This window comes from Chiloscyllium punctatum, chromosome 8 (genome assembly GCF_047496795.1).
Source record: "Chiloscyllium punctatum isolate Juve2018m chromosome 8, sChiPun1.3, whole genome shotgun sequence".
In the NCBI taxonomy this organism is placed as follows: domain Eukaryota; kingdom Metazoa; phylum Chordata; class Chondrichthyes; order Orectolobiformes; family Hemiscylliidae; genus Chiloscyllium; species Chiloscyllium punctatum.
This window is the reverse complement of record NC_092746.1, coordinates 31,962,127-31,980,727: the sequence shown is the minus strand read 5'-3', so window position 1 is coordinate 31,980,727 and position 18,601 is coordinate 31,962,127. Positions and strand designations below refer to the sequence as shown.

General features: G+C 39.5%; 1 protein-coding gene across 3 annotated transcripts in view; it reads left to right on the top strand.

Annotated features, from left to right (window-relative positions):
- Positions 1 to 18,601, top strand: part of abcb5 (ATP-binding cassette, sub-family B (MDR/TAP), member 5) — a 95,328-nt gene that overhangs the window by 25,620 nt on the left and 51,107 nt on the right. For all 3 annotated transcript variants that reach the window (XM_072575333.1, XM_072575334.1, XM_072575335.1), the window contains 4 exons: positions 7,149 to 7,262; positions 7,802 to 7,912; positions 10,121 to 10,246; positions 17,542 to 17,745. In XM_072575333.1, coding sequence (XP_072431434.1) covers positions 7,149 to 7,262; positions 7,802 to 7,912; positions 10,121 to 10,246; positions 17,542 to 17,745 — 555 coding nt within the window. The remainder of the gene's footprint in view (positions 1 to 7,148; positions 7,263 to 7,801; positions 7,913 to 10,120; positions 10,247 to 17,541; positions 17,746 to 18,601) is intronic.

The following is an 18,601-nucleotide window of genomic DNA, read 5'->3' as shown; positions in this document are numbered from 1 at the left end:
GCTTCCACGTCTTTCCTAAAATAAGGTGACCAGAACTGCACACAGTACTCCAAGTGTGGCCTTACCAAGGTCCTATACAGCTGCAACATCACCTCACGACTCTTGAATTCAATCCCTCTGCTAATGAACACTAATACACCATAGGCCTTCTTACAAACTCTATCCACCTGAGTGGCAACTTTCAAAGATCTATGAACATAGACCCCAAGATCCCTCTGCTCCTCCACCTTACTAAGAACCCTACCGTTAACCCTGTATTCCGCATTCTTATTTGTCCTTCCAAAGTGGACAACCTCACACTTGACAGGGTTGAACTCCATCTGCCACTCCTCAGCCCAGCTCTGCATCATATCTAAGTCCCTTTGCAGCCGACAACAGCCCTCCTCACTATCCACAACTCCACCAATCTTCGTATCGTCTGCAAATTTACTGACCTACCCTTCGACTCCCTCTTCCAAGTCATTAATAAAAATTACAAACAGCAGAGGACCCAGAACTGATCCCTGCGGAACTCCACTTGTAACTGGGCTCCAGGCTGAATATTTACCATCTACCACCACTCTCACTTCGACCGGTTAGCCAGTTCTCTATCCAACTGGCCAAACTTCCCACTATCCCATGCCTCCTGACTTTCCGCATAAGCCTACCATGGGGAACCTTATCAAATGCCTTACTAAAATCCATGTACACTACATCCACTGCTCTACCCTCATCCACATGCTTGGTCACCTCCTCAAAGAATTCATTAAGACTTGAAAGGCAAGACCTACCCCTCACAAATCCGTGCTGGCTGTCCCTAATCAAGCAGTGTCTTACCAGATAGTCATAAATCCTATCCCTCAGTATCCTTTCCATTACTTGGCCTACCACCAAAGTAAGACTAACTGGCCTGTAATTCCTGGGGTTATCCCTATTCCCTTTTTTGAACACGGGCACAACATTCGCCACTCTCCAGTCCCCTGGCACCACCCCCATTGACAGTGAAGACGAAAAGATCATTGCCAACGGTTCTGCAATTTCCTCTCTTGCTTCCCACATAATCATAGGATACATACCATCAGGCCCAGGGGACTTGTCTATCCTCAAGTTTTTCAAAATGCCCAACATATCTTCCTTCCTAACAAGTATCTCCTCTAGCTTACCAGTCCGTTTCATACTCTCCTCTTCAACAATACGGTCCCTCTCATTTGTAAATACTGAAGAAAAGTACTCATTCAAGACCTCTTCTATCTCTTCTGGCTCAATACACAGTCTCCCACCACTATCCTTGATCGGACATATCCTTGTTCTCGTCATTCTCATGTTTCTCACATACGCATAAAAGGCCTTGGAGTTATCCTTGATCCTATCTGCCAAAGATTTTTCATGCCCTCTCTTAGCTCTCCTAATCCCTTTCTTCAGGTCCCTCCTGGCAATCCTGTATCCCTCCAACGCTCTGTCTGAACCTTGTTTCCTCAACCTTATGTAAGTCTCCTTCTTCTTCCTTACAAGACATTCAACCTCCCTCATCAACCAAGGTTCCCTCACACGACCATCTCTTTCATGCCTGACAGGTACATACATATCAAGGACACATCGTATCTGTTCCTTGAAAAAGTTCCACATTTCAACGACATCCTTCCCTGACAGCCTATGCTCCCAACTTATGCTCCTCAGATCCTGTCTTGCAGCATCGTATTTACCCTTCCCCCAATTGTAAAACCTACCCTGTTGCGTGCACCTATCTCTCTCCATAATCAAGGTGAAAGTCACAGAATTGTGGTCACCATCACCAAAATGCTCACCCACTTACAAGCCCATCACTTGTCCCGGTTCGTTACCAAGTACCAAATCCAATATGGCCTCCCCTCTGGTCAGACAATCTACATACTGAGTTCGAAAAGCTTCCTGGACACACTGCACAAAAACCGCCCCATCCAATCTACTTGATCTAAAGAGCTTCCAATCAATATTTTGATTGGAAGTAGAGTGAAGTAGAGTGAGGTTTTTTTTGATTGTATGTTGTTATTGAAATCTGTCTCGGGATTGAACTTTAAAAATATAAAAACGAAGTTACTACGTTAGCCTGGAGCAGTGTTTTTGGAACAGGAAGACTGCATTATTTTCTGGTCTTCATACTGTTAAGGTGCAAAGATGGTCATTATTGGAGTGATGTCCTCTTTTTGTTGGATGTGGGAGATTAGGGAGAGTTTCCATGTTACTGATGATAATGTCTGCAGGACATGTGTTTAGTTGCAAATCCTATTGGACTGCATGGATCGGTTGGAGCGGCAGGTAGAGGCAATAAGGAATTTACAGGAGCTGGGGGTGTGATAGATGGCAGTTTCAGGGAAGGAGATGTATCTTCAGTTTAATCAGGTAGATGGCTGACCTCCAGAAAAGGTAGGAGAGGGAGGCAGGTAGTTTAGGAGTCTCCTGTGGCTCCCAGTGCCACGAGCTAGTGAAGGTAGGAATAGGAGGATGGAGCAGATGAATGCGTAGCTGAGCAGTTGATGCAGGGTAGAAAGATTCACAGTTTTGGATCATTCAAATGTATTCTGGGGTAGAAGTGACCTGTATAAGAAGGGTGGATTGTACTTGAATTGGAAGGGGACTAATATACTGGCAGGGAGATTTGTGAGAGCTGCTCAGGAAGATTAAAACTAGTAAGGTGGGGGGTGAGATGGGGGGTCTTGGTTGTGAAACAGGGAGATTGTGAGGAAAGAGATCAGTCTCAGACTAGTACAGTTTGGAAAAAGACTAAGTCAAACAATCAGGGCAGGAACAAAGTAGAGAACGAGATAGGATAGACAAAATTAAACTATTTATTTTGATGCAAGAGGTCTAACAGGTCAAGCAGTTGAACTCAGGGTATGGTTAGGAAGATGGGACTGGGATATAATAGCAATTACAGAGACGTGGCTCAGGGATGGGCAGGACTGGCAGCTTAATGATCTAAGGAAGGATAGAGGGGGGAGGGGCATTTTTGATTAGGGATGACATTATGGCTGTATTTAGGGAGGATATTCCTGGAAATATGTCCAGTGAAGTTACTTGGGTGTGGAACTGAGAATTAAGAAAAGGATGACCACCTTATTGGGATTGTACTATAGACCCCACAATAGTCAGTGGGAAATTGAGCAGCAAATTTGGAAGGAGATGTTCATTATCTGTGAAAATAATAGGGTGGTAATGGTAGGGGATTTTAACTTCCGGATTATAAACTGGGACTGCTGTAGTGTTAAGGGCTGGAGAGAGAGGAATTTAAGTGTGTAGAATAAAATTTCTGATTCTGTATGTGGATGTACCTTCTACAAAAGGTGCAAAATGTAGGCAAGGCATGTGAATGAGGTATCGGTGGGGGAGCACTTTGGGGCCAGTGACCATAATTCTATTTGTTTTAAACTCATGATGGAAAAGGATAGACCGGATGTAAAAGTTAAAGTTCTAAACTAGAGGAAGGCTAATTTTGACAGTATTAGGCAAGAACTTACAAATTTTCATTGGGGCTGGATGTTTGCAGGTTAAGGGCTGGCTGGAAAATGGGAAGCCTTCAGAAATAAGATAACGAGAGTCTAGAGACAGTATGTTCCTGTTAGAGTGAAGGGCAAGGCTGGTGGGTGTGGAGAATGCTGGGTGACCAGAGAAATTGAGGTTTTGGTCAAGAAAAAGAAGGAAGCATATTGTCAGGTACAGACAGGAGAGATCAAGTGAATCCTGAGAGTATAAAGGCAATAGGAGTGAACTTAAGTGGGAAGTCAGGAGGGCAAAAGGAGACATGAGATAGCTTTGGCAAATAGGGTTAAGGAGAATCCAAAGGGATTCTACAAATACGTTAAGGGCAAAAAGGTAACTAGGGACAGAATTTGGGCCCTTTAAAGATTAGGAAGGCCACCTATGTGTGGAACCACAGAAGATAGGTGAGATAATATATGAGTATTTTGCATTTACTGTGGAGAAGGAAATGAGAGTAAGAGAACATTGGGAGAAAATTAGCAGCATGTTGAAAAATGTCCATATTGCATAAAAGGAGGTGGTGGATGTCTTAAAACAGATAAAGGTGGATAAGTCCCCTGGACTTGATCAGATGTACCCTAGTACTCTGTGGAAGCAGGGGAAATGATTGCGGGACCCCTTACTAAGATATTTCTATCATCGATAGTCACAGGTGAGGTGCTAGAGACTGGAGGTTGGCTAACTTGGTGCAACTATTTAAGAAGGGTGGTAAGGAAAAGCCAGGGAACTATAGACTGCTGACCCTGACATCAGTGGTGGGCAAGTTGTTGGAGGCAATCCTGAGGGACAGAATGCACATGTATTTGGAAAGGCAAAGACTGATTCGTGATAGTCAACATGGCTTTGTGTGTGGGAAATCATGTATCAATAACTTGATTGAGTTTTTTAAAGAAGTAATGAAGAGATTGATGAAGGTAGAAGGATGGATGTGATCTATATGAACTGGTTAGCAAGGTTAGATCACATGGAATACAGGGAGAACTAGCTATTTGGATACAGAACTGGCTCAAAGGTAGAAGACCAAGGGTGGTGGTGGAGGGTTGCTTTTCAGACTGGAGGCCTGTGACCAGTGGAGTGCCACAAGGATCGCTGTTGAGTCCGCTTTTCATCATTTATATAAATGATTTGGATATGAACATAGGAAGTATGTTAGTAAATTTGCAGTTGACACCAAAATTGGAGGTGTAATGAACAGTGAAGAAGGTTACCTCGGATTACAACAGGGCCTTGATCAGGTGGGACAATGAGCCGAGGACTGGCAGATGGATTTTAATTTAGATAAATGTGAGTGATGCATTTTGGAAAAGTAATTCAGAGTGGGACTTATACACTTAATGGTAAGGTCCTGGGGAGTGTTGCTGAACAAAGAGTGTGGACTGGAGGTTCATATTTTCTTGAAAGTAGAGTCGCAGGTAGATAGTATAGTGAAGAAGGTATTTAATATGCTTTTCTTTATAGGGCAGTGCATTGAATATATGAGTTGGGAGGTCATGTTGTGGTTGTACAGGATGTTGGTTAGGCCACTATTGGAATATTGTGTGCAATTATGGTCTCCCTGCTATAGGAAAGATGTTATGAAACTTGAAAGGATTCAGAAAAGATTTACAAGGATGTGCCAGGGTTGGAGAGCTTGAGCTATAGGGAGAGGCTGAATAAGCTGGGACTGTTTTTCCCTGGAATGTCGAAGGCTGAGAGGTGACCTAAAAGGTTTATTAGGGGCATGGACATGGTAAATAAACAAGGACTTTTCCCTGGGTTGAAGGAATCCAATACTAGAGGGCATAGGTTTAAGGTGAGAGGGGGAAAGATTTAAAAGGGACCTAAGGGGAAACCTTTTTACACAGGGGTGGTGTGTGAATGGAATGAACTGCCAGAGAAAATGGTGAAGGCTGGTACAGTTACAATATTTAATAGGCATCTAGATGAGTACATGAATAGGAAGGGTTAGAGGGATATGGGCCAAATGCTGGCAAATGGGACAAGATTTATTTAGGTTACCTGGTCTGCATGGACAAGTTGGACCGAAGAGTCTGTTTCTGTTCTCTATATCCCTATGACTACATGCTCTAGGCCTGTTGATTCTGTTAAGCTTCATACAGGTTGGATATCAATACATCAGCTGTTTAAGCCAGGATCCTGTTTAAGACATTTTATTATATTTAAAATACTCACCCATTATTCCAAGGATAATTTCCGTTATTAGCGCCAAATGGATCTCCAGTGAAAGCTGGAAATAAATGGGATTATGTCAGACTTTCAACACACGGATATTTTTTAGAGGTAAAATCTCTATTTAAAATTATTGGTCTCTGGGTGGTGGGGGTATAGCATGACGATGGTCTCCTTTCTACTAGTTATAAAACAAACATAGAACAAAGAACAAAGAGAATTTACAGCCCAGGAACAGGCCCTTCGGCCCTCCAAGCCTGAACCGATGAGACATGTACCCAATGAGATTACCTCTGGTGGTACAATGTAACAAAACCAGAACCAAATGTCAATGGATGTTTTCCTCTTCATACTGAGTCTAAGATTTAGTTTGATTGTCAATATGAAGTATAGACCACTAATGAGCCAAGAAAAGGCACTCGTCTTATGCAACAAGAGGCAAATATATTGCATAATAGCAATATGTACAAGTTACGTTAATTAGTTAGGTTTACGTTAGATTAAAGACTATCAAGATCCAGTGATGACATTTTTCTGTGTCCTGACCTCAAGCTGAACTGCCTGATTCTTCACATAAAAGTTGAATGATATTTTCAGATTGGGTGGAGCCCAACCCAATTTCAACATTAACTTTTTCATAACTATTATTTTACCAAACACTTCCTACTCCTGAACCTGCACCCACCCCGGTCAGTCAAATGATGCTCATGGCTTTGAGACACTCTATTTCCCCAAGCTGTTTGTGTACCTGTGGGTGTGCCACTGGGTGTGCTTATAAAGCACAATGTTCTCTGGTGCACTTACAACTGCTGGGACAACTCTCAAACCTCAGCACTTGTCCTATCATAGACTGCAGCAGAGGCGGAGGTCATCACATACAAATTCAGTCGAGTGGAGCAATGTATACTGTAACAGGAGTTATTCATTCAAACTCCCTCCTCTGTCTTCCTAACCTTGAAAACATCACTTCCCCACACATCGACTCCATACAGAGCAATCTGTGCGAATGTACCAGCAGGCATCTTTTGGACTTGGAAGTTAGAAACATGGGCAGTCACCAACACATTTCTTGTGACAGTGCCCATTTGTTGAATGGCAAATGTTGAGCCATCATGGCAAGAGCATTCCTCGCTGAACAAATGCAGGACGTACCAGGGCCTCTGTGCAGCCAAGCACTACTGTTGTAAAACTCCTTATATCACAAATTATGCTGTGCATTATCCTGAGTGTCCTCTCAAAATGGTAGATGTACCACCTTAAACTTAATAAGTGATGAAGCTATTGCTTGGCCCTGGAGATTTGCATTAGCTAAAAAATAATTATAATGGTGAGAATCAGTATCCTGTTTTCATTAACACATATAAAATGCGGTCTGTTATTCAGTATAAATTGCCACCCTTTATGTGGGATGTTAGAAATGTAATTCAGTGTTCTATTAAATTAACCTCGAAATTGGCAACTAACCTTCCATCTTCATTTTGCAGGTGTTTTTTTCTGTGATCATAGGAGCCTTCTCACTTGGCCAGGGAGCACCAAACCTAGAAGGTGTTTCAAAAGCTCGAGGTGCTGCTTACAATGTGTATAGCCTTATTGCAAAGGTAAATAATGCCTTGTATATCTGTTCCACTGCTAGGAATTACTTGACTTGTTTAAAATTGATTCTCACAGGGGTGATGTGGTGATTAATTCGGCAGCGCAGAAGGTCAGTAGTCCATTTGCAAAGCTGTCATGCATTGGTAATTTTAGCAGGTCACCAGTTGGGACTTCAACAGTAAAGGCTAGAGATCACAGAAATGACCCAATCTCTTGTTCCTGTTCATGTACTAATGTTACCTGCTGGGGAGAGTTCACGTTTGAACATTTGGTTGAATCTTCGATATGTATTCATCATCCAGGCACTCAAAAGTAAAACAGTCAGATGGTTGAGGTAACTCTAGGTTTTCTTTGTACTTTTGGAACATCACACTAGTCAAGAACTCTGAAGGGGCGTAAACAAAAGAAAACTGCAAAATATTGGAAAGAAAATACAAACCAGAAGGTTCATGCAATTACTTGGTCACCTGTCACAAAAGAGATTTGATGCTTTGTGAAAACATCACAACGCAAATGTATTTATTTTGAATTCCTTTATTTGCAGCATCGGCCTATAGACAGCAGCTCCAAAGATGGTCATAAGCCAGATAGTATCAAAGGAGACATTGAATTCAAGAATATTCACTTCACCTATCCAACTAGACCAGATACAAAAGTATGTACTTTTTAATTAATCTCTGGTAATTTGGGAAAATATCTAAATAGCCAAATCAAAAGACAATGTGTACAAATTAAGGCCAGAATTATCATTGAAAACCACTAGGAAAACCCCAACTAAAATGTCACTGAACCACATGCTTTGATGAGTGCACCCCCAAATGAACTTGACAAAATCTAAGTCAAAGCAATCTAGCCAACTGGCACCGCATCCACAAATGATCACTCCTTCCACCACTGAGGCTGGGTAGCAGCAAAGTGTACTAGAGTACTACAAGAAACACTGCAGGCTCCTTCCAAACCCATGATCAACACTATCGAAAAGGACAAGAGCAACAAATGCCACTCTCCATCCTGACTTGGAAATTTATTGCTGTTCCTGCAGTGTTGGTGGGTCAAATGTCTAGAACTTCCTCCTTGACAGCATTGTATGTGTGTCTAGACGAATTGGACTGCAGCAGTTCAAGGCAGCTCACTAATGATTTCTCAAGAGGGCAAAAAGGAATGGAGTATAAACGCTGGCCCAGCATCAATGCCTGCATCTCATGAATAAATAACACAAACAATTCCCTGAGGTCAGGATCAGATTCCTCATTTGGGATCAAGCCAATCCTTTACAAAGTCAGGAATCAAACACTTGACTGGTTTCAAACATTGACCATTCCTTTATTTCATTTGCAGCAAAGGTTCAGCATTTGAACGTCAAGCTTATGCCCCTGGGTTAGGTCTGCCATGCCGACATTGAGGGTCAGGGATCTGACCTGTCCAGTTCTGTGGCCTTGTCCCTGACTAACTGGAAGAAAAATTTATCACTCGGCTGATTGCTGAGCATAAAATTTGTCAAAGATTAATGATCCAAACTTTTGAGTATATCCTCAAATCTCCACCATTTCTTCTAGATGAATCAAACTGGTGGCTTAAAGAGTTAACTAAATGTTCAAAGAAAATCCTTGAATCAAATCTAAACTACTTTCAAATGTGAAAAGCTGCATTCTCTCAATGCCATGTTCTAGTGCCAGGAGGATGAGAACCACAGTATTCCACTGATTGTTTCCTTATATTCTTTAGTACATTTCCCTACAGATTATAATCACATTCCTCACCATATACCTATCCAGTTCATTTGAAAATGAGTTAACGAATATTACACCTTTTGAATCAAAGTTGCTAAATTTGAATGAGTTATTTCCATTAAAAAAAACCTTTGTCCTTTTGCTTAATTTGAGTTAGTAAATTTTCATTTTGCTTGACTGCAAAGGTGGCTTTAAGGCTGCAGAGGCTGGGACTGTTTTTCCCTGGAGCATCTGAGGCTGAGGGGTGACCTTATAAAGGTCTATAAAATCATGAGTTACATGGATAGAGTGAGTAGTCAAGGTCTTTTCCCAGGATAGGGGGTGTCTAAAACTAGAGAGGATAGGTTTAAGGTGAGAGGGGAAAATTTTAAAAGGACCTGAAGGGTAATTTTTTTTTACGCAGAGGGTGGTGTGTGTCTGGGACAAACTGCCAGAGGAGATGGTAGAGGCAGCTACAATTACAACATTTAGAAGGCATCTGGTTGGGTATATGAATAGGAAGGGTTTAGAGGGGTATACATCAAATGCTGGCTAGTGGGACTAGGTCAGTTTGGGATGTCTGGTCCGCACAGATGTGTTGGACCAAAGGGTCTGCTGTAGGTCTCTATGACTTGAATTTAATAGCCTAGATTGTTATTTGGCCTTTGATTAGTTTTGTTGATATTCTTTTTACAAATTTCTTATTAAGGAGCAGTTTACCTTTGATGATGAATTATGTTTCAGTTTGTTTCATGTCCCAGTTTGTATTCCCTGACATCTTTAAAATCCATCTCTCTCAACTGATTAATTTTCAGCATTTGGTGCTCAGTCATCAATAATATTCTTCAAGAAAAGGTATAACAGTCCAATTTTTAACAGAATGGGTGAATTATAGAATAGTCCATAAGTTTTTTTTACAATATTCATCAATAAATAACATGCAAACTATTATAATTTGATATTCTATATTATCTTCCTCTGAATGGAAGGTTCAAATGTTGACAGTGACAAGTTTAAAAAAAACACAACGCATAAGTAATCTGTGTAATGTATGTTTAGAAACATTATATGGCCATAACTTTTAATTTGTATTGTTATCCATAACACCTTTTATTTTACAGGCTTGTAAATCACAGTTCTTTTTTAAATCTCAGATTCTTAAGGGCTTGAACATGAAAGTATGGAGTGGACAGACCGTTGCATTGGTTGGAGCTAGTGGTTGTGGTAAAAGTACAACAATTCAACTGCTGCAGAGATTTTATGATCCAGAAGCAGGAGAGGTAAGATTGTATTACATTTACTGAGCTCTTAGGAGAGCACTATATCATTAAGGTCACACATCAATTCTAACTTAAACCCAGTGTTGAAAACTTTGACCTCAAGTGCAGATTTCATGGTATTGAGAAAACATTACCCATGCAAACAGCATCACATCCAAGATTAACAATCACCATGAATGGAAGATTATTATGTACCAACAATAATATTATAATAATTGAAAAATATGCCTGCTATTAAGCTTTAAGTCTTGATTTAGAATCCCCTCATTACAGAGAAATAATAAAAGGAATGGATAACCTTGAAACATCTTCATGAATAACATTTCATGGTATCAAGGGGCACTTGCAAAGAAATAACTTGTTCACTGGATTCTGCTGTTATTACAACCTTGATCCAAACATGGGCAAAAGCTGAACTCCAAAAATGAGGCTTGAGGGGTTGTCTTGCCATCAAAGCCACACTTGTCTGAGTGTGGCATCAAGGAACCATAGCAAAAGTGGAGTCAGTGGGTATTGAAGGAAATCTTTCCACGGGCTGAAGTCATAATGAGCACAAAGGAGGATGATTATGGTTGTTGAAGAGAAATTGTCTGAGTTCTGAAATTTTCTCATAACACTGTACTAGCCCCAGCCACCTTCAGCTACTTCATCAATGATCATACCTTCATGATAAGATCACATTTAGGATGTTTGCTGATGATTTAAAACATGATTTCCCACTAACATAATCAAGTTGACTCTCCCTCACGAGCTTGATGTTATCCAAGTATGACAAACAAGTCAAAACAAGACCTTACACCTAACATGCATTGTTTGACCTGAGATGTCACCTTTGTATTGGAAAGTTATCTTGGGGCAGTGACTTGAAAGAAATTCTAGGATTTAAATATTAGTCAATCGAAACCTGTATCTCCATTCTTAATGATTAAAGACTTAATGGCCATCTAGGATTGTTCAGTACATTTGCATAAGTTGTATGACCCTTCGATCTTTTACTTTTAAATTATGTGTCCAATGTTTTATGTCTCACATTCGGCCTGAGGAAGGAGGGAGGCTCTAAAAGCTTGTAGTTTTAAACAAACCTGTTGGGACTATAACCATGTGGTTTGAAAGGTCACAGTCAGCCTCTGATAACAGGACATTATTAGTCTTCAAACTGTCAATAAGTGGCTACATCCTGCTTGCAGGCAGAAGGCCTGATTGTCTCTGACTCTGCCTGGTGATGAATAGCCTGGGGGCAGGATGGAGCCAGTAAGGGAATGCCAACTAAGTGGTGACATTGAATTTCATGCCCACTATTCCCATCCATCAGGATTGAAAACTCCAGATCACTGAAGTTTGTCTGTTGTTACACAAGTAATATTTATGCACTAAAGAACGGAATTGAGGTTGTAAATCTCAATTGGTGGATCTCAAGCCACTGTCAATCAACATTATGCCTGCAGACCCCTACCCTTGACCCTTAACCCATCTCATTTGTGAGTCCCATGTCTGCTATCTATCATGAAGCCACCTTTAATCTAAAGGAAAATAAATGCGCTTGAATGACACTCATGAATTCAATGTCCCAATGTATTTCAAGAAGCAGTTTCAAATGCAGTGCATGGAATTAATTTGATTAATCATTAATTTAGGATTGAGGTAAGTTCAAAGATACATTTTTGATATTAATGACATTGTGATTTGTAGCATGATGGTAACTTTACTACTCTAGAATTCTGGGAGAAAGTGAGGACTGCAGCTAGAATTGTGGGTGAATATTCTGGAATCGTAAGTCCAAATCCGATCACAGCGCAGGAGGTGTTTAAATTCTATTAATTAACAAATCTAGAATATAGTTCAAATCAGACAACATCAGGTTACAGTCCAGCAGGTTCATTTGGAAGCACTAGCTTTCGGAGCGCTGCTCCTTCATCAAGTAGTTGTGGAGTATAAGTTATAGTCCACCAACCACCTGATGAAGGAGCAGCGCTCCAAAAGTTAGTGCCTCCAAATAAACCTGTTGGACTATAACCTGGTGCTGTGTGATTTTTAACTTTGTACACTCCAGTTCAACACCAGCATCTCCAAATCATGACTAGAATATAGTACCAGCTTTATTATAAAAGATTATTAAAAACATGATGTTGTCATTGAAAACTCATTGGTATTTCAGGAAAGGAAATATCTGCTTTCTTGACCTTATCTGGCCTGTATATGACACTGAGCCCACAGCAATGTGGTTCACTCCAAAGTGCCCTCTGAAATAGCCTCGTAAGCCAATGAGTTGCTGAAAGGCAATTAAGAACGGCGAACAACTATTGGCGTTACCAGGGAAATCACATTCCTAGCACAAATTAATGCAAGTATTGTGAATAGAAACTACACTTAGTTATGTCATACTGATGATTGTAGCAATCAGCCCTTCATTAAAAAAATTTCAACACATCATTGCTTAAATGCATTTCACAATTGTTAATTATGTAACAGCTGGAGTTACTTGCCAATGGAACTATGTTGTGTTTCTTGTCCTCCATCACATAAATGGTGCAATTCTAATAAATGATGTGCTTTAAATAAGATTGCAGAACTGGATTTCTTACCTGTCACAGGGATTTTCACAAACTGGTTGAAGAGCCAGCGGGGAACACACCTTTTGCTCTTTGAAGCAGGGCCTGTCAAATTAAATGGCACTCTGGCATTTCACAGTATAACAGCAGGCTTCATATGAGATCAATGGTCCCAGAGAGGTATGCCCCATCCACTGAAGTATGTCATTTAGATGTTCACAAACAGTAACGTATGGAATGCGACAGGGAACATTACTAGGATCTCAATTATTTATGATTGATATTAAATGCTTGGCTGAAGGAACCAAGTGTTTTTTTAGACAAATTTTTTGATGAAAAGTAATAGTTGGGACGGCAAGCTTGTGAGAAAGTTCAGAGCTGGCAAAAGAATACAGGTAGTTTAAGTGAGTGGGCAGAAAATGGATTATAATATAGGAAAATGCAAGATGGTAAACTCTCATGGGATGGATAGAAAACCAGATTATCTAAACTGTTCCAACTAAATCAGAACAGTCAAATAGCTCCTATCTTTGCCCTCCTTGTTTGAACACAACAAGTTTTCATTTAAAAATAATATTTTCCAATTCAGTAAATACTTGACTGCATATCTGCTATGATAATAAAATAACCAATTAGTCAAGTTTTCCTGTGTTTCACAATAATTCCAATAGTTTATAATCTTTAAATCAATCTATATAAAGAAATACTGATTTTCCCAATCAATCCATACACACAAGTTACATTGGAGGAAAGGGTAAGATGTCCAATTTAGAGTCTTTGAAGAAAAGTAAAAGAGTACATAATTTGGTGACTTTGGCTGGTTTCAGCCCAAATTTGAATGTCTGTGCTTCTAATTTAAAGATGTAGACAACTCAGTTGATTGTTCTTCAGGAAATACAGCTGTAGATCTGGATGTAAATTTGCTCACTGAGCTGAAAAGTTCATTTTCAGACATTTTGTCACTATACGCGGTAACATCATCAGTGAGCCTCCAGTGAAACACTGGTAATATGGCCAGTATTTTATTTATGTGTTTAGGTTTCCTTGGGTTGGTGATGTTATTTACCTTGGCAATGTTATTTCCTGTTATTTTCTTCAGGGAGTGGTAAATGGGATCCAAGTCAGTGTGTTTGTTGGTAGAGTTCCAGTTGGAATGCCGTGCTTCTAGGAATTTTTACGCATGTCCCGCTTTGGCTTGACCTAGGATGTGTTGTCCCAGTCGAAGTGGTGTCCTTTCTCATCTCTATGTAAGGATGATAGTGGGTCATGGATGTTTGTGGCTAGTTGATGTTCATGTATCCTGGTAGCTAAATTTCTGCCTGTTCATCCAGTGTAGCTCAAGGTATTTTGTAAATGACATTAGTTTTGCTTGTTGCCTGTGTAGGGTCTTTCAAGTTCATTAGCTGCTGTTTTAGTGTGTTGATGGGTTGGTGGGCTACCACATACCTCTAAACACATAAATAAAAAGTAGGCCATGTCACCAGTGCTTCACTGGAGACTCACTGATTATGTGACCTAGTATGGTGACGAAACATCTGAAAAAGAACCTTGCAGCTCAGTGAGCAAACTTACATCCAGACCTGCAACATGAGTTACAAATCTTCTCAAAACTCACTAACACAGTTGTAGAATTCAGTCCGTTTTGTAAAATCGTTGCTTGCTACATGTGGAGACAATGAACTGTAGCAAGCAAGGTTCAAAGCTTCCAAGGAATATGGAAAAAGAGGAAATCAAATTTAGCTTCTTGTTCAGACAGAAACACGTAGAGGTGTTTGACCATTCTCTCAAACTAACAGTAATTTGAATCTTACATTTTAATTGTAAGTCAATTAGATTATGTCCGCTGATGCATCTTAAAGAAGGGTTCTATTATCCAAACAATTAACATTAAATGGTCATCTCTAACAGTTGAATACCCAGGTGACTGCCTTGTTAATGAAGCAGGTGGAGGGACCTTCACACTCAGGGGGCTATTGCCTTTCGTCCTTTTACAGATTTGCTGTTTTCATTCTAATTAAGTTGAATACAGGATGGATATTTTTGCAAATCAGGTGGACATTTTGATTATAAGCTTAAGTCCTTGTTAATTTGTATTTTTTAGGACAACTTTTTAAAAGTTTGATTTCATGTTTCCATTCAAAAGAGCGTAAATTGTTTTTTGAGGAATCTGTCTGTCCTCTTATTTGAACCACAAACCTTCAGAATGCAGGTACTGCAAGTAATTAAGAAGACAATAAAGCATCAGCCTTTATTGCAAAGAGTTAGATTATGAAATTGGGGAAGACTTGCTAGGACTCAACAGGACATTGTTGGCACCACAACCTGAGTACTATGCATAGTTTTGATCAGGTGGTGCCAATATTCATTGATGTTTCAAAGAATGAAACACTATCTAATTGAAATGTAAGATTCTGAGGGTGTTGACAGGCAAGATACTGATATGATGTCTCCCCCTATGGAGGAATCTAGAACTAAGCAGCAAGGTTTATAGTGCTCTTCCATTTACCATGAAAGTAAGGAGAAAATTTATTTCTACGTGTTGCTAGTTTTGTGTGTTAGCTAGAATGTTTTGGAAGAGATTGCTGAACCATGGTGGATTCATAGGGTGAAAGTTTAATCATGTAGTAAGGAACTATGTCCTGCTTATATATAATTATGTCTGTCTCTACTGAAGTTATGTTCAAACTCTCTTCAAGTCTTTGTTATGTGTTCATTAACATCATTCAAGGGGGTGGTATTCTTACAATTCCAGACAATATAGATGCGATGCAATTGGACTTAGCTTTTCATCATGACTGAGACTATCTTCATCACAGCAAGAATGTTAGGAAGAAGCCAGGATTCTTAAATTATTCATTGAATCTGGTCCCTCTAATCATGATGCGGTTGTGAGTGGAAGCAATCCATAGATTGTGCATGCATAGTTCTTGGATACAGCTAGCTATTTAGCAGGTCATGGGAGTTTGGAGCCTCTGGGGAGTGGAGATTACACCAGATAATAGCAGATCTGATATCAGTGATTTGAATAGCTAGGCGAAGGTCTTGGGTCAGCTTGGTACGTACTTCCCGAACTATTTTTATGTTAACTGCAAATTCAGCCACCACATCTTTGAATGCTTTATTGAAGTTATTGATGTAAATTCTAAAAAGTTGAAGATGAAGCATAGACTCCTGTGGGAGATCACATCTTGACAATGCGTTAAAAAAAGACAGAAGTGAGGTCAGGGGTTAGAGGGCCATGACAAAATCCAAACTGAGAATCACTGAGCAGGTGTTTTTTATTCTGAGCAAATGCTACTTGATAGCGACTCTCAATTAACCCTGCTATCATTTTGCTGATGATGATTGGGACAGCCAAAACTATTGAAAGAACTGCCAGAATGTTCAAAGTTGTCAATGAGAAGTCAAATTTGTCAAAGCTGGTCATGAACTCTACAAGAGAAATACAAAGATAAAAAACATGCTTGGTATTTCAGTAACAAAAACAGAAATTGCTGGCAAAATTCAGCAAGTCTGGTAGTATCTGTGGAGAAAAAGCAGAGTTAACATTTTGCATCAATGAACTGAGGATATAGGCAGGCTACTTAAAAGGCACAACTTGAAAATTAACTCTGCCTTTTCTTCACAGATGCTGCCAGACCTGCTGAGTTTCTCCAGCAATTTCACAGGGTAATTTGCCAATACGGCCTTAGTGACAGGAGGCACAGGTCAAAGGTTTTTTTTAACTGTCCATTGGCGTACCACGGCGCTGAATCTCTTGCTGTTCATTGTTTATCTACATCAATGATCCAGACACAAAATTAATAGTTATTTTGAGATTAACATTAAGGAAGATTATGTCATGTCTTCTGCTCTTTGTGAGTCAGTGAAATATGTGCGATATGGGACCTTTTCACTACAATTCTAACTGATACCTCTTCACCAAGTCCTCCTGTCAGTCCTTTCAATCCTTCCACTACATCACTCCATTTTCTCATAGGAAAAAATCTCATCACATTTCTCTCTCTTTGCAATTTGGATAATTGTATCATTTCATTGTCCTCTTGGCTACATTCTTTGGTGCTCCCACAATCTTCACTGTCCCACTGATCAGTCGATTCAGTTTTTGTTCTTTCTCATCACTTCACACAACTGTTTCAGCAAATTCATCTCATGAGTACCCATTCATTATTCTCCTCATGTTTGCCATATGTATATGTAATGTAATATAAGTTATGTAATAACTTATTGCCATTACTCCAACTAGAATTAATCTATTGTTTAATTTCCACATCCTTGCTCTAATCTTCTGATATCGATGACCCCAGGTAAACTATGCACTTACTTTTCTCCTTCTGTTCAAACTGACTGGCTCTAGCCTGACAAAAGGTAAACTACTAAAAGCTTTGACAGATTTAGATGTCTCATTGTGTGAAAAAGGGTCATTTGTCCTCCTGCCAACCTCACCCCTTTTAAAAACTTTCAAGGGCTCCCTCTCCACTCTGCACCCCTCCCCCATAAAAAAACTCAATTCCAATGCATCATTCATCGAATATAGAATTCAGTGCAGAGGAGGCAAGAATCAGGAGGTGACAACAAAACAAACAATTCACGAAAACAACTGCAACTCATTAGCATGTTGGATATTGGGAAAAGAAAATTGAAACAGGTTAAATACATAATCTGGGCAAATTACTTTGGCAACTGCTAAATGAATAGTATAGAAAATGCTTAACTGAAAAATAATCACTTTATCTGTTCTTTTAGATCACTCTTGATGGGCATGATATCCGTACTTTGAATGTGAAGTGGCTGAGACAACACATTGGCATTGTGAGCCAGGAACCAATATTATTTGCCACAACAATTGCTGAAAACATACGATATGGTCGAGAGGATGTAACTGATGAAGAGATTGAGCAAGCTGCAAAGGAAGCAAATGCTTTTGACTTTATATCAATGCTTCCTGATGTAAGTGAATGTTTGAATTTTACAAAAGCACAAATCCTGTTTATCTCGTTTTTGTTTTGAGTGACAAGATTTCTGTAGAAGACGTTTTATGTTGAATCTTTCTACTTTCCATTTGTTGTAACATGCTACATCGATGTCTGAGTTAGAGAAAATAACTTGAACACAAATCCCACCAGGTTTGATCTCTGGAAACTCGCATACATTGAGGTGGGAGGTTTTCCTTTTATGTTAGTCAAATGTGTTCAAAAATATCCTCTTGCGCAGTAACATTGAAAAGTCTGAATAGCATATGCATTAACTGATTGCTCAGTTGGTAGTATTTAATGTTCCTTGTTATCACAAATGATAACAGCATATAGTGCACTCTAATATTTCACTATTATCATATTTAACTTCATGACAATTACAGTCTGTTGATATAATGCAATAGTTCCATTCCTGTGTGATCCTATTTTGTAAGAAAATTGGGTAATAGCAGCACCATTTAAACCAATAGGACCAGAATCGAGTTGTAGCCAATACAGGTAAGGAAAGTTCACTTTCTACAAATGATGGTCTAAACTCTTCAATCACATTATAGCCAATTTGCATTAAAGAAACGCGTACTATAGCATAACTGATAGTATGCAGATATTAATTTGGTCTGATTAACGTAAATGAGGAATCATGTGCTGGTCATACAGCAGCTATGATATTATAAGCTATCTGTTTTAAACAATCCATTATTGTCCTTTCATCTGCCTTGCACTAATGTCTGAGATTCTCTCTCTATATATTTTCCTGCCTTCCTACCTTTCTACTTTTCTCTTAAGCTTTAAGATTTCTGAAAAACTGAACTCTTTATATAGTATCTTCC